Below are 23,007 nucleotides of genomic sequence, written 5' to 3'. Positions count from 1 at the left end.
GGTATGGAGGGAGGCCCAGGGCATGCTGTGAACACCCCATTTTACTTTGTGAATCCCCTTGGAGATTGCTGCAGCACTGAGTGAACTCCTGGAGAGAACCCTGTAAGCCATGATGAGAAATCTGGATCCTTCTAACAGTGCAAAGCTTTAGCTGCTCCCAGAGACTATGAGGGAACTTGGAGGGAGCTATGTTGGTCAACCAATTCCTCCTGTGACCACCCTCCAGTGAAAAGTCAGGTTCTCCTTCCCTGAGGCCGGTGGCACTGCACACATAGCTCCAGCCTGGTGCCGTGTTACCTCATGGGACTGGCGTCACAGTGCTCTGTTACCCACCCACTCTGCCCTATCCTGCGGGCGGGCACATTTGTCCCTGTCACCTTGGAATCCTCACTGTGGGCCCGGTGTCTGGTGCTCCATAGTGTTGACTGAATCCACTGAGGGGCAATGAAGCCTTAGATCTTAGGGAAGCATCTTCTGACTAACAAGGACTCTGAGGCGACCACTCGAAGCACTAAGTCAATAAACAGACAAAACACTCGAAGCTAGCACTTGTCACCTGCAACACCAGCGGCTGGGACTTAGGAGCGGCCAGAGGGAGAACAGGGTGTGCTCATGCGCAGTCAGGATGGTTCTTTCCTATTATGTGTAAACCCCACCCCCTCCTTTTTCACGGTAAAACCCACTGTCCATAGCACCATCCAATAGTGGGAGCCACTAGTCTCATGTATTATTTAAATTCAAAGTAATTAAAGTCAAATACAATTTTAAATCTCAGTTCCTCGGTGGCACCAGCCACTTTTCAAGTGCTCATGGGGCATGTGGCTACTGTTTCAGATAATGCAGGCACGGAACACTTCTTTAGTCACAGAAACTTCCATCGGGCAGGCTCTCCTGTCTTTCCAAGAAATGTTAACTCAGACAAATAAAATTTCACAGCACTTTCACAATCACTAAAGCTAATACATTGTTCCCTGGACTATCCAAACGTTTCCAGTGTGTTCTTTCAATAGCAGTAGACATGAGGAGCTACAAGCTCTCCAGTTCTAGTCCCATACTGTTTGTTTGTTTGTCTGAATTTATGTATCTTCAGAAATAGTATTAATTCTGTTAGTACCTGTTAGTACCTTGGAGCAGTCCCGTGTGGCTTGGAGCAGTTTAATGCAGGGGATGGATGGCTCTAGCCCCAGGAGAAGGAGGTTCATCAATCTATCACGTGTCTCAGCATCGTTACGGAACATTAATGAAGTTGGGTTCGATTTAAAAACGGTCTAAGGCATTATGGATTGGTAACATTCAGCTTCACAGAAACTGGGAATTTCTGAGATATAATCCTCCCTCTTTTGCTAATGAGTGTTGTGATATGGGGACTATCATTTAACTTCTGAGTTTCAGTTTCCTGTCCTTAAAATGGGGCTATTACTGACCTACCTAACCCAAGTGCCTGGAGGATTAATGAGTTAATGCTTGCTGAGAACTCTGAGCTTCTTGCATTAAGGTGTGTTGCACATCATTATTTCTATTCATTCTCATGTAGCAGCTGGGAAACATTAGGACTATTATGTTTACTCCTAAAATGCATTTTCTTTCTCAGCATTTTAGCATTACCTATGTTACCCAAACCTTAAATCTGAAAGTAAAACTAGCCCCACAGCAAGACACACTGACATAGTGGGGGTATTTACGTAGTTTTTCCTTTCTTTAATACGAGCATAACAACAGCTTTTCCAGAAGGATGAAGGCGGTAATTGCACTGTAAATTCTCAATGCGTGAGGCTGGTGGTCAATCTTAGCAGATGCGAAAAGAAAGCTATACCACAGCACAATTACACTGTCAACACTTACATGCAATGATATTCCCATATCTGTTCTTCATTCTGTTTTCATCTTTCTTAGCGGAGTCCCATGGTGCAGACTGCCCTTCAAAGAAGCTCTGGAAGAAAGAGAAAAGTGACATAAAGAATTACAATTTGGTGCAGTAAACACAGGATCTTAATGACGGAGGATGTTTTTAAGAAATGTACAGCAAGGGTCAGTAAGGGAAAAGGATGTTCACGGGAACGACAGGATGGATTAAATACCTTGTTTTCCTTTAGTTGATACATTACACACACAGATGGGGGCCAGAGAGTGAACCCCTAATTTATCGTACAATCCATTAAAATGGTGGTGTTCACCCTATTCTACTTCAATTTAATACAGAAAAAATTAACATTTCTCTCAATTTCTTAATTATATTACCATTTTTCAATACTCTCTTAAGAGATACAAAGATAATTGTTTTTCTTCCCAACTGCTAACTGAAAGAAGGTGATTTTTGGTTGAAACTGTGAAGGTAGGGAAGCTATGACTTCATGCCTTCAAGGCTAAAATCTTGTAATAAATTCTGCCAGAGTTTTCTCTTCAGTTTTAATGGAGCTTAGATGTCCATTTATTTAAGGATTTGGCATTATTATGCCCAGGATCTTTAATCTTCATGTTATTAGTCAGATATATATTTTTTTCTATTCAAGTTATAATGAAAATGTCCTTTGGTATCAGTTGACAGGTGAAAAAAAAATCTGGGACTTTTATCTCCACTTTAGTTCACATTCCCTTTTATCCTTGTGTAGCCAAGTATATAAAAGGCAAGGGGAAGAAGGATGGAAGCAAGACGCAGTTAGTCAAACTGACTTCTCGTCTTTGCCACTACTCTTATACTTCTTGGTAGCAACTGGGAAACAAGATGAGAGGAGAAGAAGTAGGCCTAAAGGCAGAGCTGATGAAGAGAGCACCATTCTGAGATACTTTAAGGCCAGAGAATGTGGTGTCTGCAACTCACACCCTCAAACATGCCCAGGATGGCTTTCTAACCGAAGTTCCTAATTCCTGTCTCTCTTATACTATTTGGCCATCTTGGCCATTTCCAACCATTACCAATATTCAGTGATTAGTCTGTGGTTCAACAGAACCTATTTATTATCTCTTTCTATGGGTCCAGCTCCAGCTCATTAGTTAAGCTGCATGACTACTGCTGCAGGGGTAGGATACACCTGCTCTCAGACCCCACAAGGGAGACTCGCCGGTGGTATACTGCACAGGAGATGACCATGCCATGGATGGTACTCAGCTCATTCTAGTGTCTTAGCTACCAGCCTGGAAACTCCCTGAGACTTTTTAAAAAAATTTTATTATGGTATATTAATCACCAAACATTACATCTTTAGTTTTTGATGTAGTGTTCCATGATTCATTGTTTGCAATATAACACCCAGTGCTCCATTCAATGTGTGCCCTCTTTAATACCCATCACCGTGCTAATCCATTCCCCCACCCCCTCCCCTCTAGAACCCTCAGTTTGTTTCTCAGAGTCCATAGTTTCTCATGGTTTATCTCCCCCTCCAATTTCCCACCCTTCATTTTACCCTTCCTACTACCTTCCTTTTTTAACATAAAGTGTTATTATTTGTTTCAGAGGTACAGGTCTGTGATTCAACAGTCCTACACAATTCACTGCGCTCACCATAGCACATACCCTCCCCAATGTCTATCACCCAGCCACCCCATCCCTCCCACCGCCCACCACTCCCAACAACCCTCAGTTTGTTTCCTGAGATTAAGAATTCCTCATATCAGTGAGATCATATGATACATGTCTTTCTCTGATTGACTTATTCCACTCAGCGTAATACCCTCCAGTTCTATCCATGTCGTTGCAAATGGCAAGATTTTATTCCTTTTGATGGCTGCATAATATTCCATTGTGTGTGTGTGTGTGTGTGTGTGTGTGTACACACACACCACATCTTCTTTATCCATTCATCTGTTGATGGACATCTTGGCTCTTTCCACAGTTTGGCTATTGTGGACATTGCTGCTATAAACATCGGGGTGCATGTACCCCTTCAGATCCCTACATTTGTATCTTTGGGGTAAATACCCAGTAGTGCAATTGCTGGGTCATAGGGCAGCTCTATTTTCAACTTTTTGAGGAACTTCCATACTGTTTTCCAGAGTGGTTGCACCAGCTTGCATTCCCACCAACAGTGTAGGAGGGTTCCCCTTTCTCCGCATCCCCGCCAACATCTGTCGTTTCCTGACCTGTTAATTTTAGCCATATGACTGGTGTGAGGTGGTATCTCACTGAGGTTTTGATTTGTATTTCCCTTTTGCTGAGCAACATTGAGCACTTTTTCATGTGTCTGTTGGCCATTTGGATGTCTTCCTTGGAAAAAGGTCTGTTCATGTCTTCTGCCCATTTCTTGATTGGATCATTTGTTCTTTGGGTGTTGAGTTTGGTAAGTTCTTTGTAGATTTTGGAGACTAGCCCTTTATCTGATATGTCATTTGCAAATATCTTCTCCCATTCTGTCGGTTGTCTTTCGGTTTTGTTGACTGTTTCTTTTGCTGTGCAAAAGCTTTATATCTTGATGAAGTCCCAAGAGTTCATTTTTGCCCTTGCTTCCCTTGCCTTTGGCGATGTTTCTAGGAAGAAGTTGCTGTGGCTGAGGTCGAAGAGGTTGCTGCCCGTGTTCTCCTTTAGGATGTCGATGGACTCCTGTCTCACATTTAGGTCTTTCAACCATTTTGAGTCTATTTTTGTGTGTGGTGTAAGGAAATGGTCCAGTTTCATTCTTCTGCATGTGGCTGTCCAATTTTCCCAACACCATTTGTTGAAGAGACTGTCTTTTTGCCATTGGACATTCTTTCCTGCTTTGTTGAAGATTAGCTGACCATAGAGTTGAGGGTCCATTTCTGGGCTCTCTATTCTGTTCCATTGATCTATATGTCAGTTTTTGTGCCAGTACCATACTGTCTTGATGATGACAGCTTTGTAATAGAGCTTGAAGTCTGGAATTGTGATGCCACAAGCTTTGCTTTGCTTTTTCAAAATTCCTCTGGCTATTTGGGTCTTTTCTGGTTCCATACAAATTTTAGGATTATTTGTTCCATTTCTTTGAAAAAAGTGGATGGTTTTGATAGGGATTGCATTGAATGTGTAGATTGCTCTAGGCAGCATGGACATCTTCACAATATTTGTTCTTCCAATCCCTGAGCATGGAACGTTTTTCCATTTCTTTGTGTCTTCTTCAATTTCTTTCAGGAGTATTTTATAGTTTTCTGAGTACAGATTCTTTGCCTCTTTGGTTAGATTTATTCCTAAGTATCTTATGGTTTTGGGTGCAAGTGTAAATGGGATCAACTCCTTAATTTCTCTTTCTTCTGTCTTGGTGTATAGGAATGCCACTAATTTCTGTGCATTTATTTTATATCCTGTCACTTTACTGAATTCCTGTACGAGTTCTAGCAGTTTTGGGGTGGAGTCTTTTGGGTTTTCCACATAACGTGTCATATCACCTGCAAAGAGTGAGAGTTTGACTCCTTCTTTGCCGATTTGGATGCCTCTAATTTCTTTTTGTTGTCTGATTGCTGTGGCTAGGACTTTTAGTACTATGTTGAGTAGCAGTGGTGATAGTGGACATCCCTGCTGTGTTCCTGACTTTAGGGGGAAAGCTCTCAATTTTTCGCCATTGAGAATGATATTTGCTGTGGGTTTCTGATAGATGGCTTTTATGATATAGAGGTATGTACCCTCTATCCCTATACTTGGAAGGGTTTTGAATAAGAAAGGATGCTGTACTTTGTCAAATGCTTTTTCTGCATATATTGAGAGGATCATATGGTTCTTGTTCTTTCTTTTATCAATGTATTGTATCACGTTGATTGATTTGCGGAAGTTGAACCAACCTTGCAGCTCAGGGATAAATCCCACTTGGTCGTGGTGAATAATCCTTTTAATGTACCATTGGATCCTACTGGCTAGTATTTTGGTGAGAATTTTTGCATCCATGTTCATCAGAGATATTGGTCTGTAATTCTTTTGGATGGGGTCTTTGTCTGGTTTTGGGATCAAGGTAATGGTGGCCTCATAAAATGAGTTTGGAAGTTTTCCTTCCATTTCTATTTTTTGGAAGTTTCAGAAGAATAGGTATTAATTCTTCTTTAAATATTTGGTAGAATTTCCCTGGGAAGCCATCTGGCCCTGGGCTCTTGTTTGTTGGGAGGTTTTTGATTACTGCTTCAATTTCCTTAATGGTTATAGGTCTGTTCAGGTTTTCTATTTCTTCCTGGTTCAGTTTTGGTAGTTGATCCATCTCTAGGAATGCATCCATTTCTTCCAGATTATCTAATTTCCTGGCACAGAGTTGCTCATAATATGTTCTTATAATTGGTTGTTATTTCTTTGGTGTTGGTTGTGATCTCTTCTTTTGCATTCATGATTTTATTTATATGGGTCCTTTCTCTTTTCTTTTTCATAAGTCTGGCCAGGGGTTTATCAATCTTATTAATTCTCTCAAGGAACCAGCTCCTAGTTTCGTTGATCTTTTCTACTGTTCTTTTGGTTTCTATTTCATTGATTTCTGCTCTGATCTTTATTATTTCTCTTCTCCTGTGGGATTTAGGCTTTATTTGCTGTTCTTTCTCCAGCTCCTTTAGGTGTAGGGTTAGGTCATGTATTTGAAACCTTTCTTGTTTCTTGAGAAAGGCTTGTATTGCTATATAGTTTCCTCTTAGGACTGCCTTTGGTGCAGCTCAAAGATTTTGAAAGGTTGTGTTTTCATTTTCATTTGTTTCCATGGATTTTTAAAATTCTTCTTTAATTTCCTAGTTGACCCATTCATTCTTTAGTAGGATGCTCTTTAGCCTCCATGTATTTGAATTCTTTCCGACTTTCCTCTTGTGATTGCGTTCTAGTTTCAAAGCTTTGTTTTCCAAAATATGCAGGGAATGATCCCAATCTTTTGGTACCGGTTGAGACCTGATTTGTGATCTAGGATGTAATCTATTCTGGAGAATGTTCCATGGGCACTAGAGAAGAATGTGTATTCTGTTGCTTTGGGATGGACTGTTCTGAATATATCTGTGAAGTCCATTTGGTCCAGTGTGTCATTTAAAGTCTTTATTTCCTTGTTGATCTTTTGCTTAGAGGATCTGTCCATGTCAGTGAGGGGGGTGTTAAAATTCCCTACTATTATTGCATTGTTGTCGATGTGTTTCTTTGCTTTTGTTATTAATTGGCTTATATAATTGGCTGCTCCCATGTTAGGGGCATAGATAGTTACAATTGTTAGATCTTCTTGTTGGATAGACCCTTTTAGTAGGATATAGTGTCCTTCCTCATCTCTTATTACGGTCTTTGGTTTAAAATCTAATTTGTCTGATATAAGGATTGCCACCCCAGCTTTCTTTTGGTGTCCATGAGCATGGTAAATGGTTTTCACCCCCTCACTTTCAATCTGGAGGTGTCTTTGGGTCTAAAATGAGTCTCTTGCACACAGTATATTGATGCATCTTGTTTTTTTACCCAATCTGATAGCCTGTGTCTTTTGATTGGGGCACTTAGCCCATTTACATTCAGGGTAACTACTGAAACATATGAATTTAGTGCCATTGTATTGCCTGTAAGGTGACTGCTACTGTATATTGTCTGTGTTCCTTTCTGGTCTTTGTTACTTTCAGGCTCTTTCTTTGCTTAGAGGACCCCTTTCAATATTTCTTGTAGGGCTGGTTTTATGTTTGCAAATTTCCTTAATTTTTCTTTTATCCCAGAAGGTTTTATCTCTCCTTCTATTTTCAATGACAGCCTAGCTGGATATAGTATTCTTGGCTGCATATTTTTCTCATTTAGTGCTCTGAATATATCATGCCAGTCCTTTCTGGCCTGCCAGATCTCTGTGGATAGGTCTGTTGCCAATCTAATGTTTCTGCCATTTTAGGTTACAGATCTCTTGTCCCGAGCTGCTTTCAGGATCTCCTCTTTGTCTCTGAGACTTGTGAGTTTTACTATTATATGTCGGGGTGTTGACCTATTTTTATTGATTTTGAGGGGGCTTCTCTGTGCCTCCTGGATTTTGATGCCCGTTTCCTTCCCCAAATTAGGGAAGTTCTCCTCTATAATTTGCTTCAATATACCTTCTGCCCCTCTCTCTCTTTCTTCTTCTGGGATCCCAATTATTCTAATATTGTTTCATTTATGGTATCACTTATCTCTCGAATTCTGCCCTCATGATCCAGTAATTGTTTATCTCTTTTTCTCAGCGTCTTTGTTTTCCATAATTTGGTCTTCTATATCACTAATTGTCTCTTCTGCCTCATTTATCCTAGCAGTGAGAGCCTCCATTTTTTATTTTATTATTTATTTTTTATTATGTTATGTTAATCACCATACATTACATCATTAGCTTTTGATGTAGTGTTCCATGATCATTGTTTGTGTATAACACCAGTGCTCCATGCAGAACGTGCCCTCTTTAATACCCATCACCAGGCTAACCCATCCCCCCACCCCCTCCCCTCTAGAACCCTCAGTTTGTTTTTCAGAGTCCATAGTCTCTCATGGTTTGTCTCCCCCTCTGATTTCCCCTCCTTCATTCTCCCCCTCCTGCTATCTTTTTTTTTTTTAACATACAATGTATTATTTGTTTCAGAGGTATAGGTCTCTGATTCAACAGTCTTACACAATTCACAGTTCTCACCATAGCACATACCCTCCCCGATGTCTATCACCCAGCCACCCCATCCCTCCCACCCAGCAACCGTCAATTTGTTTCCTGAGATTAAGAATTCCTCATATCAGTGAGGTCATATGATACATGTCTTTCTCTGATTGACTTATGTCGCTCAGCATAATACCCTCCAGTTCCAACCACGTCATTGCAAAGGGCAAGATTTCATTCCTTTTGACGGCTGTATAATATTCCGTTGTATATATATATATATATATATATATATATATATACACACCACATCTTCTTTATCCATTCATCTGTCAGTGGACATCTCGGTTCTTTCCATATTTTTGCTATTGTGAATATTTGGAGCCTCCATTTTTTATTGCACCTCATTAATAGCCTTTTTGATTTCGATTTGGTTATATTTTAGTTCTTTTATTTCTCCAGAAAGGGTTTCTCTAATATCTTCCATGCTTTTTTCAAGCCCAGCTAGTATCTTTATAATCGTCATTCCGAACTCTAGTTCCGACATCTTACTAATGTCTGTATTGATTAGGTCCCTGGCAGTCGGTACTGCCTCTTGTTCTTTGTTTTGAGGTGATTTTTTTCAGTCTTTTCGTTTTGTCCAGGGGACAATAACAGGGTAAGTACGCCCCCAGAAAAATATACACTAAACAAATCAGAGGAGACCTCCCAGAAAGTGGTCTGTTTTCTGTTCAGAGTTGCTGCTATTCTTTGATTTCCTGTTGAGTTCATAGGTGTTCAGAATGGTCTGATCCCTATCTAGCTGAATTCCTGGGACCAGACGAAATTTAGGTCCCTACTCCTCCGCCATCTTGCTCCTCCTAGCTCCCTGAGACTTTATAGGGACTGCGTGGTTGTCATTGTTGTCATTTTAGAGCCTATGCCTCATGGTAGGAATCCCAATAATTTGTTATTAAGCGAATGAGCGATTGCAGTATTTGGTGATAGTCTCAAGATAAGGCTTTACTTGTACATTTTTAGTGTGCGAGGGGCTCAAATACCTGGAAAAATCTGCCTATGTACAATTTGTGAAGTCCACACCTTTTCTGTGACCTGATGTGTATTGATCCTGCTGTGACCGTATAGCTCAGCACCCATCAGAAAATGGCTGGAAGAGAGCCCTGTCCCAGCACTGCACCTCTGGGACCATCCCCCCATGCAACAAAGCAGCAGGAGGACCCCCCCATTTTATGACATGCAAGAGAGAAAAAAATAACACTGTGGACATTAGTGTTACAGTTTTAAATTGCCTGTCTTAATTTAAGGTACCTTAGCCATGGTCATCCTTGAGACCTTATGACCATAATAGTTTTTACATTATATTTATCATTTTGAGAAAACATGGCAGCAGACCACGATCAGATGTACTATATCCCTATAGCTCTATTAATATTGTCACACCATATGCTGCTAATTGAAGGGTAAATACTGCATGATGCAGGACAAATAGAAGGAAAAAAAAATTTCAGATTATTAATAAATTAAGTCAATAGAAATACTAGCAGTAAAAATCACTAGTTAATTCCCTTAAGAACAAGACCATCAAATGATAAAGGATTTATTCAGACATATAACTTCTATTCTGCTACGAAATATGCATTTAAAAATAGCTCAGGGCTTTTAGAGTCATACTCTTTTTCTGAATAGTGTCTCTGTTACTCTATGAATGACAATTATTTTACAGTTGAGTAATAACTATTATCTGACTGCCCTCAACAATTTAATTCTACTTTGAGTGTGTTGTGATGTAATTGCCAATTTCAATTCCCTTGGGCTTTTCCTCACATCTAATAAAAGTTCTCAGGTTTTGTTTTTTTGTAGGAAGATGAAGAAGGGAACAGCCTCTGTGGGGGGCCTTAAAGTCTTCCAGGAGATTCATGGCCATGGGTGAACACTATCACAGGGCGTGTGTGTATGAGTGCATGTGTGTGTGTGCTTGAGGGAGAGAGAGAGAGAGGGAGGAGTATTAACAGTGGACTAGGGGAAGAGGCACTTGTTCAACTAGTAAAGATAATGCTCCCAGGTCACCTGAAGCAAAGCCACATGAATCCCCTCCCTCTCTGACAAGAAGATGCTCTCCTTGTGATGTGCATGGGGGATGGTATGCACATCACAGCTGTATCTTTAGCATCTGTGACAATCTCAGGCCTTCCAATATGATAGCTCTTGTTTTAACTTATTTGTATTTACTTATTTAAAATGTTTATTTATTTTTTAAGATTTATTGATTTATTTTTAGAGAGAGAGAGAAAGAGTGGGCGCCCAGCAGACTCCCTGCTGAGCATGGAGCCTTACCTGGGGCTTGATCTTATGACCCTGAGATCATGACCTGATTTGAAAGCAAGAGCCAGACACTCAAGCTACTGAGCTCCCCAGGTGCCCCGTGATAGCCCTTTCTTTTACGAATAGTTATTTTAATCTCATTGTTCTCATGTAACTGGTGACCAGGAAAAACAGACAGAAACCAACAATGAAATGATAACTGATCCCCTTACATTTGAGCAGGGCACGTAGCTCAGGGCATGTTTTCATAAGGTGGGGCCCAAGTGCTCTCTAACTCCAAGCACTTGCTACCGTGCACTTATTAAGTGCTTGCAGAATGAACAAATCCACTGTCTTAACTAAAGCTCACAAGAGTGGTCAGGCATGGAGGGATGCCTCCCTGCTCTAAAAGCTGAGGGACATGAGATGCAGAAGGAATACCACCAACTCGTAACACACCAGCCTGGGTCAGACCTCCATGTTTTTTCACTCTTAATCCACTTTTCTTTCTGTACTACCCCTCCCCTGACAAAGACTTTCCAGGGGAAACAGCGTTACACCTACTTAAATATACATGGCCAACAACTGCTTTCCACACCTGATCACATCTTCTTCTCTCTAAATGAAGGTTTCCAAGAGAATATGGAAGATGTCAAGTAAACGTTGTTTAACTGTTGATTACTTCTACAAAACAGGAAATTTTCTTATCTCCTAGAATAATGGGATCATGGCAGGGAAGCAGCAGCAGGAGAGCAGAAATGGGAGGACTTTCTTGCCATAAGCCTCCCCAATTCCCTACCCAGGAATTATGTGAATCACTTTTAAGTGGCAAATGTTATTTTTTTCTTAAAAGCAAAACAAAACACAACAAAAAAGAGCTGCTCCAAGAAAAAGATGAAATGACTAGTGCCATCCATGGTTACCTAACTCCCTATGGACACTGCACCAGGTCTTGCATTTTCTGGAAGAGTTCTCCTTGCAATTATATAGCCAATCTCCCCATGAATACATTTGCAATTATTAGAACCACATGTCCTTATCTTTGGCTTGGAAAATAAGTAATATATTTATGGGGAGCAGCACAGAGAGAGGAAAAAAAGGCTTCCTGGATTGACCGACTTGGCTTTTGCTTCCTTTTGTTACGGTGGTATCATTTTTTATTTTCTAACATGGACCCGGTTTTAAGTGTTATAGCTTTTTGTTAGCATACATTGCCGTTTAAAATTCTAGTTAGAAAATAAAACTTTATCTACAGCTCTAGAGCCATTGGGCAGTCTAAGAAACTATGACTTGATACATAGGTCTTCCACACTGTGAGCCCTTGCTTTCCAGGTTTAGGAATTCTAAGCAAGAATAATCATCAAGGCAGGAATGCAGTTCACCGAGGCTATAGAATACTGCTTCCTATCTGGTCCACAGGGAGGCCTGGCATAGTCGTGTGACTCCACAGGCAGCAGACATACTTACTTCCTCTACTCCACATTGTCCCAAGAGACTGAGCCTTTTTTTTTTTTTAAGATTTTATTTATTTATTTGAGAGAGTGAGGAGCAAGAGAGAGAGAGAGGAGGAGCAAGAGAGAGAGAGAACGAGCAGGGGCAGAGGGAGGGGGGGAAGCAGACTCCCTGCTGAGCAGGGAGCCCCATGCGGGGCTCAATCAAGAGAATATGGAAGGCTCAAGGACCCTGAGATCATGACCTGAGCTGTAGGCAGATGCTTAACCGAATGAGCCACCCAGGTGCCCCTAGACAGAGCCTTTCTGACTATCTGTAACCCACCTCTCTCTCTCTCTTTTTTGGCAGACCATGAGATTGACAGATAGTCCCTGATAAACCCACCAGTGAAACACATCCGATGAAAATTAAGTAATTTGGTTATGCAATCATTCATAATATTATGTCCAATTTCATATAACTTTCGGCTTTTAAATATTTTTTTCTTTATCCAGTTTTACTTAGATATTCTTGATATACAGTACTGTATAAGTTCAAGGAGTACAGCATAATGGTTTGAGTTACGTATCTTGTGAAATGTTACTGCTGCAAGTTTAGTTAGCATTCATCAACTCATATAGGCACATAAGTATCGTTTAATAAATTAAACAAATCAACACACATTTTATGTGATTTTCTTCTGTGGATGTTTTTCTTTGGGCAAGTGTCTCTAGCTATCCTTTTTTTTTTTTTTTTAATCTTCAAGAAGGTCAAAAGTTTTATGTGTCCCTTTAAAATTACATAAATTGCCTGAATGTTTTGAGAATTCTACTCTGAACCAATATTTTTGGGATGTGAGTTATCACCACATACTTTATGTGGTATCTAGAGAAGGGCTGTTCCTATCAGATTTGTTGAAAGTAAAGCCACCGAGGTTTTGAATTTTCCTAGTGCTGAGAAAATAGAAGTCCATTCCCTTACAAACATAGTGATGTGAAGGGGGCACCTGCACCCCAGTGTTTATAGCGGCAATGTCCACAATGGCCAAACTATGGAAAGAGCCCAGATGTCCATCAAGAGAGGAATGGATAAAGAAGATGTGGTGTGTGTGTATATATGTATATACACAATGGGATATAACTCAGTCATCAAAAAAATGAAATCTTACCAAATTTGCAATGACATAGATGGAACTAGAGGGTATTATGCTAAGCGAAATAGGTCAATGAGAGAAAGACAATCATCATGATTTCATTCATATGTGGAATTTAAGAAACAAAACAGAGGAGCATAGAGGAAGGGAGGGAAAAATACAATGAGATGAAATCAGAGAGGGAGACAAACCATAAGAGACTCTTAACTATAGGAAACAAACCGAGGGTTGCTGGAGGGGAGGGGGGCTGGGGCGTGGGGTAACTGGGTGATGGGCATTAAGGAGGGCATGTGATGTATGAGCACTGGGTGTTATATGCAATTGATGAATCCTTGAACTCTACCTCTGAAACTAATAATACACTGTATGTTTAAAAAAAAAAAACAACTCCATTCCTTGAAGGAACCAGAGAATTCCTAAGCACATGCCAATGTCTGGCATCTGTCTGGGGGGTTCTCAGCTTACTGGCCCTTACATTTCCCTGTGTCTGAGACAAACCCTTATATTCAAGTTGAAGTACAACCTCCAACTCCTTCATCTCTCATCTCGTAGTTTTTGCTTGTTGGTTATGAGCAGGTTCACTAAAATCAAATTCAACCACAGGTGTGCTTTTGCAAAAGAGGTCCAATGAGAGAGAGCCAACATGATAGGTAAGGGAAGAGCAGTTAAAATCATTCTGTAGCAACCGATGACTTCATATCCTTGGGGCAGCCACATAAGGACAAGCTTGGGAGACAGACGATGACGGCCCACGCTCCCAGGACACTTTTCGTAAGAGGAATTTAAAATACAATGTGGACATTTAGGCAATATTTAGTGTTTAGTGCAGATTTTTAATATGCAGATACAATTTAACATGCCAATGATGGACTTTTTATTACGAAAAAACATTTTATGTATTTTGGGGATTTAAGTTAATGGTCTCACTGCACCTTCTGTTAGAATTTTCATAAATATACTTATGCTTTGACTCTACTTAAAATGTACTTAAAGTGTTTCCTCTGACTACCTTAGCTCATATAAACTGAGAAAAGGCAGCAAACCTGGGAACCACTCGGAAAGAGTAATAAGTCTCAGAAACAATAAAAGGGAAACCAGGCAAGCTCCAGTGAATACCAATGACTTCTCCACTTTAAGATGCTGGGCTCTCCATGGGCACAGAGGAGAAGGAAATTGAACATCCCGCACACAGTCATTTTTTTCTGAATGGGAAACATGTTTTTGTGATCCAATAACCTCCTCCCCCAGCCCACACACCACTATCATTTTCCACGGGATATAATTATACATCTCGGTTGCCCACCTCGAGAGAACGTTACTCCAAAATGATGCAGTCTGTTACAAATGCCACAGCTCGTATATATTAAAAAAGGAGAAAAAAAATCCTATTCAACAGAAAAGCTGCCAGGAAGAAAGGGATGCAGGTCAAGGCTGTACATCATGTACAGTATGTTTCCAGGCAGAGCAGGGTCAAATTTTTTTAGAAGCTTCTGAAATGGAATTTTTCCTCCCTTTCTCATATAAATAAAACTGGGCACATAAAATGACTGAAGCCATCACCCTGGAAGCTGGGAGATGAACTCGCTGGGGCATGCAAAGTCTCTAAACTTTCTTTGTTTTCTGCACATACTTCTTCTGGTTCTTCCAGGAGCTGCATTTTATTGGGGACATATAAACTATTTATTGCTATCATACTAAGGCAGCTGAAGACACCTAAAATTACCAGATGGGACACAGAGTGGAGTGCTGATGGGAAGGTGGCTCCAAGATCGGCCCCAGCGTGGTCTTCGGTCACTGTCGTTAGCCAGTATCGTGGACAAAAGCAGCCAGAGGGAGCGTGTGATGCTTTAAAAGACGTGAGGGTGGGGCAAAGGCCAGAATCTAGACACACAAGCTGTGCGATGTCTAAATCAACTGAAATCTAAATGTGAATACAGCTCGGTATTTTTAAAGAAAGCTGCTGATCGATCTCAGTACTTCAAATGGCCACGTTTTACTGAAACTTAGTCCAATTCCCAATTTTGTAGAATTTTTCTATTTTGCAAGACGATCCAGCCATGTGATGATCTCGGCAATAGTCATATTGTATTTCTTTACCTAACATCACTTTCTCTTTTTTTTTTCTATAAATAGGATTTTATTTTTTTTAATTTATTTTTTTTAAATTTTATTATGTTATGTTAGTCACCATACAATACATCATTAGTTTTTGACGTGGTGATCCACGATCCATTGTTTTCATATAACACCCAGTGTTCCATGCAGTACGTGCCCTCCTTAATACCCATCACCAGGCTAACCAATCCCCCCTCCCCCATCCCCTCTAAAACCCTGTTTGTTTCTCAGAGTCCATAGTCTCTCATGGTTCATCTCTCCCTCCAATCCCCCCCCTCATTTTTCCCTTCCATCTTCTAGTGTCCTCCATGCTATTTGTTATGTTCCACAAATAAGTGAAACCATATGATAATTGACTTTCTCTGCTTGACTTATTTCACTTAGCATAAGTCCCATCCATCTTGATGTAAAAGTTGGGTATTCATCCTTTCTGATGGCTGAGTAATAGTCCATTGTATACATGGACCACATCTTCTTTATCCATTCATCTGCTGAAGGGCATCTCGGCTCTTTCCACAGTCTGGCTACTGTGGATATTGCTGCTACGAACATTGGGGTGCATATGGCCTTTCTTTTCACTACAACTGTGTCTTTGGGTAAATACCTAGTAGTGCCATTGCTGGGTCATAGGGTAGCTCTATTTTTAAATTTTTGAAGAACCTCCATACTGTTTTCCAAAGTGGCTGTACCAACGTGCATTTCCACCAACAGCGTAAGAGGGTTCCCCTTTCTCCACAACCTCTCCAACATTTGTTGTTTCTTGCCTTGTCCATTTTTGCCATTCTAACTGGTGTAAGGTGGTATCTCAATGTGGTTTTGATTTGAATTTCCCTGATGGCTAATGATGATGAACATTTTTTCATGTGTCTGTTAGCCATTTGTATGTCTTCTTCAGAGAAGTGTCTTTTCATATCTTCTGCCCACTTTTTGACTTGATTATTTGTGTTTTGGGTGTTGAGTTTGAGAAGTTCTTTATAGATCTTGGATACCAGCCCTTTATCTGTAGTGTCATTTGCAAATCTCTTCTCCCTTTCTGTGGGTTGCCTCTTTGTTTGGTTGACTGTTTCCTTTGCTGTGCAGAAGCTTTTTCTCTTGATGAAGTACCAAAAGTTCATTTTTGCTTTTGTTTCACTAGCTTTTGGAGATGTATCTTGAAAGAAGTTGCTGTGGGCGATGTCAAAGAGGTTACTGCCTATGTTCTCCTCTAGGATTTTGATGGATTCCTGTCTCACATTGAGGTCTTTCAACCATTTTGAGTTTATCTTTGTGAATGGTGTTAGAAAATGGTCGAGTTTCTTTTTTTTTTTTAAAGATTTTATTTATTTGAGAGAGAGAATGAGAGAGAGAGAGCACATGAGAGGGGGGAGGGTCAGAGGGAGAAGCAGACTCCCTGCTGAGCAGGGAGCCCGATGCGGGACTCGATCCTGGGACTCCAGGATCATGACCTGAGCCGAAGGCAGTTGCTTAACCAACTGAGCCACCCAGGCGCCCTGGTCGAGTTTCATTCTTCTGCATGTGGCTGTCCACTTTTCCCAGCACCATTTATTGAAGAGACTGTCTTTTTTCCATTGCATGTTTTTTCCTGCTTTGTCAAAGATTATTTGACCCTAGAGTTGAGGGTCCATATCTGAGTTCTCTTTTCTGTTCCATTGGTCTATATGTCTGTTTTTGTGCCAGTACCATGCTGTCTTGGTGATCACGGCTTTGTAATAGAGCTTGAAATCGGGCAACGTGATGCCCCCAGCTTTGTTTTTCTTTTTCAACATTTCCTTGGCGATTCGGGGTCTTTTCTGATTCCATACAAATTTTAGGATTGTTTGTTGCAGCACTTTGAAAAATGTCATTGGAATTTTGATCGGGATGGCATTAAAGGTAGAGATTGCTCTGGGTAGCACAGACGTTTTAACCATGTTTATTCTTCTGATCCATGAGCAGGGAATATTTTTCCATCTTTTTGTGTCTTCTTCAATTTCTTTCATGAGTGTTCTGTAGTTCCTAGAGTATAGATCCTTTACCTCTTTGGTTAGGTTTATTCTGAGGTATCTTATGGTTTTTGGTGCTACTGTAAATGAATCATTTCTCGAATTTCTCTTTCTACAGTTGTGGTTAGTGTATAAGAAAGCAACTGATTTCTGTGCATTGATTTTGTATCCTGCCACATTACTGAATTGCTGTATGAGTTCTAGTAATTTGGGGGTGGAGTCTTTTGGGTTTTCCACATAAAGTATCATGTTGTCTGCGAAAAGAGAGAGTTTGACTTCTTCTTTGCCAATTTGAATACCTTTTATTTCTTTTTGTTGTCTGATTGCTGTTGCTAGGACTTCCACTACTATGTTGAACAATACGAGAGTGGGCATCCTTGACGTGTTCCTGATCTTAAAGGAAAGGCTCTCAGCTTTTCCCTATTGAGGATGATATTCGCTGTGGGTTTTTCGTAGATGGATTTTATGAACTTGAGGAATGTTCCCTCTATCCCTATACTCTGCAGAGTTTTAATCAGGAAAGGATGTTGTATGTTGTCAAATGCTTTTTCTGCATCAATTGAGAGGACCATATGGTTCTTCTCCCTCTTATTAATGTGTTCTATCACATTGATTTGCGAATGTTGAACTACCCTTGCATGCTGGGGATAAATCCCACTTGGTCGTGGTGGATGATCCTTTGAAGGTATTGTTGGATCCTATTAGCTAGGAGTTTGTTGAGGATTTTGGAATCCATATTCATCAGGGATATTGGTCTGAAATTCTCCTTTTGATGGAGTCTTTGCCTGGTTTGGGGATTAAGGTAATGCTGGCCTCCTAGAATGAGTTTGGAAGTTTTCCTTCTGTTTCTATTTTTTGAAACAGCTTTAGTAGAATAGGTATTATTTCTTCTTTGAATGTTTGGTAGAATTCCCCAGGGAATCCATCAGGCCCTGGACTCTTGTCTTTTGGGAGGTTTTTGATCACTGCTTCAATCTCGTTACTGGTTATTGGCCTATTCAGGTTGTCAATTTCTTCCTGTTTCAGTCTTGGCAGCTTATAGGTTTCCAGGAAGGCCTCCATTTCATCCAGATTGCTCAGTTTATTGGCATATAGTTGTTGATAATAATTTCTAATAATTGTTTCTACTTTCTTGATGTTAGTCATGATCTCTCCCCTTTCATTCATAATTTTATTAATTTGGGTCCTTTCTCTTTTTTTTTGGATAAGTCTGGCCAGTGGTTTATCGATCTTATTAATTCTTTCAAACAACCAACTTCTAGTTTTGTTGATCTGATCTACTGTGTTTCTGGTTTCTAATTCATTGATCTCTGCTCTAATTTTAATTATTTCTCTTCTAATGTGTGGCTTAGGCATCGTTTGTTGCTTTTTCTCTAGTTCTTTAAGGTGTAGAGTTAGTTGCTGAATTCGGGATTTTTCTATTTTTTTTGAGTGAGGCTTGGATGGCCATGTATTTCCCCCTTAGGACCGCCTTTGCAGTATCCCATAGGTTTTGCACCGATGTGTTTTTGTTCTCATTGATTTCCATGAATTGTTTATGTTCTTCTTTGATTTCCTGGTTGACCCAGACATTCTTGAGCAGAGTGGTCTTTAGCTTGCAAGTGTTTGAATTTCTGCCAAATTTTTTGTGATTGAATTCCAGTTTTAATGCATTGTGGTCTGAGAATATGCAGGGAATAATCTCAGTCTTTTGGTATTGGTTGAGACCTGATTTGTGACCCAGTATGTGGTCTATTCTGGAGAAAGTTCCATGTGCACTCGAGAAGAATGAGTATTCTGTTGTTTTAGGGTGGAATGTTCTGTAAATATCTATGAGGTCCATCTGATCCAGTGTATCATCCAAAGCTCGTTTCCTTGTTGATTTTCTTCTTAGATGATCTGTCCATTGCTGAGACTGGAGTATTGAGGTCTCCTACAATTAACGTATTGTTATCAATATGACTATTTTGGTTAACAGTTGGCTTATGTAAATGGCTACTCCCATGTTGGGGGCATAGATATTTACAATTGTTAGATCTTCTTGTTGGATAGACCCTTTAAGAATGATATAGTGTCCTTCTGTGTCTCTAATTACAGACTTTAGTTTAAAATCTAATTTGTGTGATCTAAGAATTGCTACCCCAGCTTTCTTTTAAGGTCCGTTGGCATGGAAGATGGATCTCCATCCCTTCACTTTCAGTCTGGATGTATCTTTAGGTTCAAAATGAGCCTCTTGTAGGCAGCATATGGATGGGTCCTGTCTTTTTATGCAATCTGCAACCCTGTGCCGTTTTATGGGAGCATTTAGGCCATTCATGTTGAGAGTGATTATTGAAAGATATGAATTAATTGTCATCATGTTGCCTGTGAAGACGTTGTTTTTATAGACTGTCCCTGTAAATTTCTGTTGTATATCACTCTTGGGGTCTTTCTCCCTTTATAGAACCCCCCTTAATATTTCTTGCAGGGCCAGCTTAGTGGTCACATATTCTTTCAGTTTCTGCTGGTCTTGGAAGCTCTGCATCTCTCCATCCCTTCTAAATGAAAGCCTTGCCGGATAAAGTATTCTTGGCTGCATGTTCTTCTCATTTAGTACCCTGAATATGTCTTGCCAGGCCTTTCTGGCTTGCCAGGTCTCTGTGGATAGGTCTGAGCTTATTCTGATGTTCCTCCCTCTGTACGTAAGGAATCTCTTCCGCCTAACTGCCCTTAAGATGGTTTCCTTGGTTCTAAGATTTGCAAGTTTTACTATTACATGCCGGGGTGTTGGCCTGTTTTCCTTGATCTTGGGAGGGGTCCTCTCTGTCTCTAGGACGTGTATGTTTGTTTCACTCCCCAGATTAGGGAAGTTCTCAGCTACGATTTGCTCAAATACATCTTCTAGTCCTCTGTCTCTCTCCACTCCCTCCGGGATTCCAATTATTCTGACATTGGAATGCTTCATGGTGTCACTTATTTCCCTATTTTCATGGATTCTGAGTTGTTTTTCCCTGGCCTCCTCTTTTCCCTTTTTATCTATTATATTGTCTTCTAGGTCGCTTATTTGTTCTTTGCCTCACTTACCCTAGGTGTTCGATTATCTAGATTGGATTGGATCTCATTGATAGCATTTTTAAGTTCTGTCAATTCAGTTTTCATTTCTGCCCCCAGAGACTCTATGTTGCCATTAATCGATTTCTCCATTCTAGCTATTGTCTTCACAATTGCTAGCCTGAATTCCATCTCCAACATCTTGGTTATATCTGCATCCATTTGTAAATCTGCAGCATAAGTCATAATCTCTGAGTCTTTTCTATTTTTGGGGCTTCTCCTCCTAGTCATTCTGTTGATCGGTGGTTGAAGGAACGTATAGAGTCCAAATTATTGACCAGACCCCAAGCAAGATGCACCTGTTTTCTTGGGACCTTAGGGTTGCTGGCCTCGTTTTCCCAGCCTGTCTTCTGGGGGAGGGGCCTGCTGCGCTGTTACTCAGGCAACCCTGTTTGGGCGGAGTTGCCCTGCCCCCCTGTGGCGGGGGTTGGGCTCAGTGGGAATCAGTTTTTGGGGCTTTTGCTCTCTGGCAGCTTTCCCTGGCGGCTTTCCGCATCTCTTCTGTGAGTCAGAGCAGAAGAGACCGTTTCCAACCCTCGGCCTCAGAGCAGAGAGATCGCAGTCTGTTCTTCAGTGAGCTCTCCAAGCCACACCGTCTCCGTTTGTGTCCGTGCTGCTATAAATTGCAGCGGCCTGGGTTGTGTGCGCCCCTCCACAGCGCCCCCAGTCCTGCCTCCAGGTCGGAGCACGTCTCTGCCCTTTGTGCTTCTAAAACCACCAGCCGCCCCCAGATTGCACGCGTGACCCCGCCGCTCTGGGTTTCTGCCCCCGGGGGCTGCCCTAAAGTCCTTTCCCCGCCGCTACCGGTCTGTGCTTCGGTGCCCTGTCCCCAGCACGTAAAACTATCGCTCACGGGCGGAGTAGGATCCCCATGGCCAGGCACCCTCCCGCTGCCGTTTGTCCTCCAATATCTGCCCGTGGAATCACGGCTCCCCGCTTCGTACCTGAAAACCAACCGCCTGCGATATTCTGTTTGTAGAGATCCAGATCTTCTTACATCTCAGGCTGGTTTCGTGGGTGCTCAGAGCGGTCTGGTAGATATCCAGCTCAATTCCGGGGACCAGTTGGAATAGGGTCCCCTACTCCTCCGCCATCTTTCCTAGTATATATCATCACTTTCTCTTCTGATAATGGAATTGAAGTTTGCAGCCTGAAAATATATGATGTTTGCATGCCAGAAATACCGCCCCCCTAATGCCCCCTGACATTTTGTTGAGCTTTAGAGCATGTTTTTTATTCTGTTGACTATGACTCTGAATGAGTGACTTTTCACAGCAATGTCATATAATTCCTGTTGAAAACTATATCCTTATGGGGTTTTTGAAGATCTCTCAGGTAAGTCTCTTCATTCCTATTGCACAGGTAAGGGAATTGAGGATCAAAGGCGTGATGTGGCTTGCCTGAGATCAGGTATAGTCAGTGAGCAGAAATGAGGCCCTGGACCCCAGCCTATCTAGCTTTGAACTCTGTGCTGCTCCCTCTTGGCCACAAAGCTGGCCGAGAACAGGTGGCTTTGTGTCCACTGCATAACACTGTGCACACGGCATTCTGAAGTCACTCTGGCCATGGGTCATAAGCCACCAAGCGTTTCTAGTTTCCATTTTTTTATGGAATAAGCCTATTTGATTACACACTGCTCTGTACCATCTACACAGTGAGTTCCCAGGGATATGAAGCTATGTACACTCTGGAGGGACCCTCAATCTACTGCTTTTCTTTAAATGTGCCCGATTTCAAAGCCCCCTTTCTTTCCACCTTCAGAATCACTGCAGTAGTAAGCTCCTGTTAACGATGTGACATCCCTCATGTGTATTGAAGCAGAAAAAAGTCTGAAAAACCACTGATCAAGTGGCCAGAGAGACAAATACTCTTCAGCTGAGTGACGGAGGAAAAGTGGTGAAAATGGTAACTGGGCAGCACTGGCTGGTGCTGAACATTCCATGGATGGGGCCAATATCCCATGGAATTACAGAGACTGATTCATGGTAATGTAGTTTTAAACGGGGGAGCTATTTTGGCTAAGAGACACATGAAAACATGCACATCACTCAGCATCAGGGAAATACAAATCAAAACCACAATGAGATACCACCTCACACCTGTCAGAATGGCTAAAATTAACAACTCAGAAAACAGATGTTAACGAGGATGGGGAGAAAGGGGAGTCCTTCTGCACTGCTGGTGGGAATGCAAACTGGAGCATCCAATCTGGAAAACAGTATGGAGGTTTCTCAAAAAGTTAAAAATAGAACTACCCTGTGACCCAGCAATTGCACTACTAGGTACTTATCCAAAGGATATAAAAGTGCTGATTTGAAGGGGCACATGCACCCTAATGTTTATAGCAGTAATGTTCACAACAGCCAAATTATGGAAAGAGCCCAAATGTCCATCCACAGATCAATGGATAAAGAAGATGTGGTGTGAATGAACAATGGACTATATTACTCAGCCATCAGAAAGAATGAAATCTTGCCATTTG

At 41.1% G+C, this 23,007-nt stretch overlaps 1 protein-coding gene across 1 annotated transcript in view; it reads right to left on the bottom strand.

The window, feature by feature from the left end:
• The window catches only part of PTPRM (protein tyrosine phosphatase receptor type M), an 824,025-nt gene that overhangs the window by 98,590 nt on the left and 702,428 nt on the right, over positions 1 to 23,007 (bottom strand). The window contains exon 18 of the mRNA XM_028123955.2: positions 1,843 to 1,930. Coding sequence (XP_027979756.1) covers positions 1,843 to 1,930 — 88 coding nt within the window. The remainder of the gene's footprint in view (positions 1 to 1,842; positions 1,931 to 23,007) is intronic.

Source organism: Eumetopias jubatus, unplaced genomic scaffold (assembly GCF_037043125.1).
Source record: "Eumetopias jubatus isolate StellerSeaLion01/CBP00866 unplaced genomic scaffold, mEumJub1_p1.0 scaffold_16, whole genome shotgun sequence".
Taxonomy (NCBI): domain Eukaryota; kingdom Metazoa; phylum Chordata; class Mammalia; order Carnivora; family Otariidae; genus Eumetopias; species Eumetopias jubatus.
The sequence above is the reverse complement of the archived record's forward strand: the minus strand, read 5'-3'. Positions and strand labels throughout refer to the sequence as shown.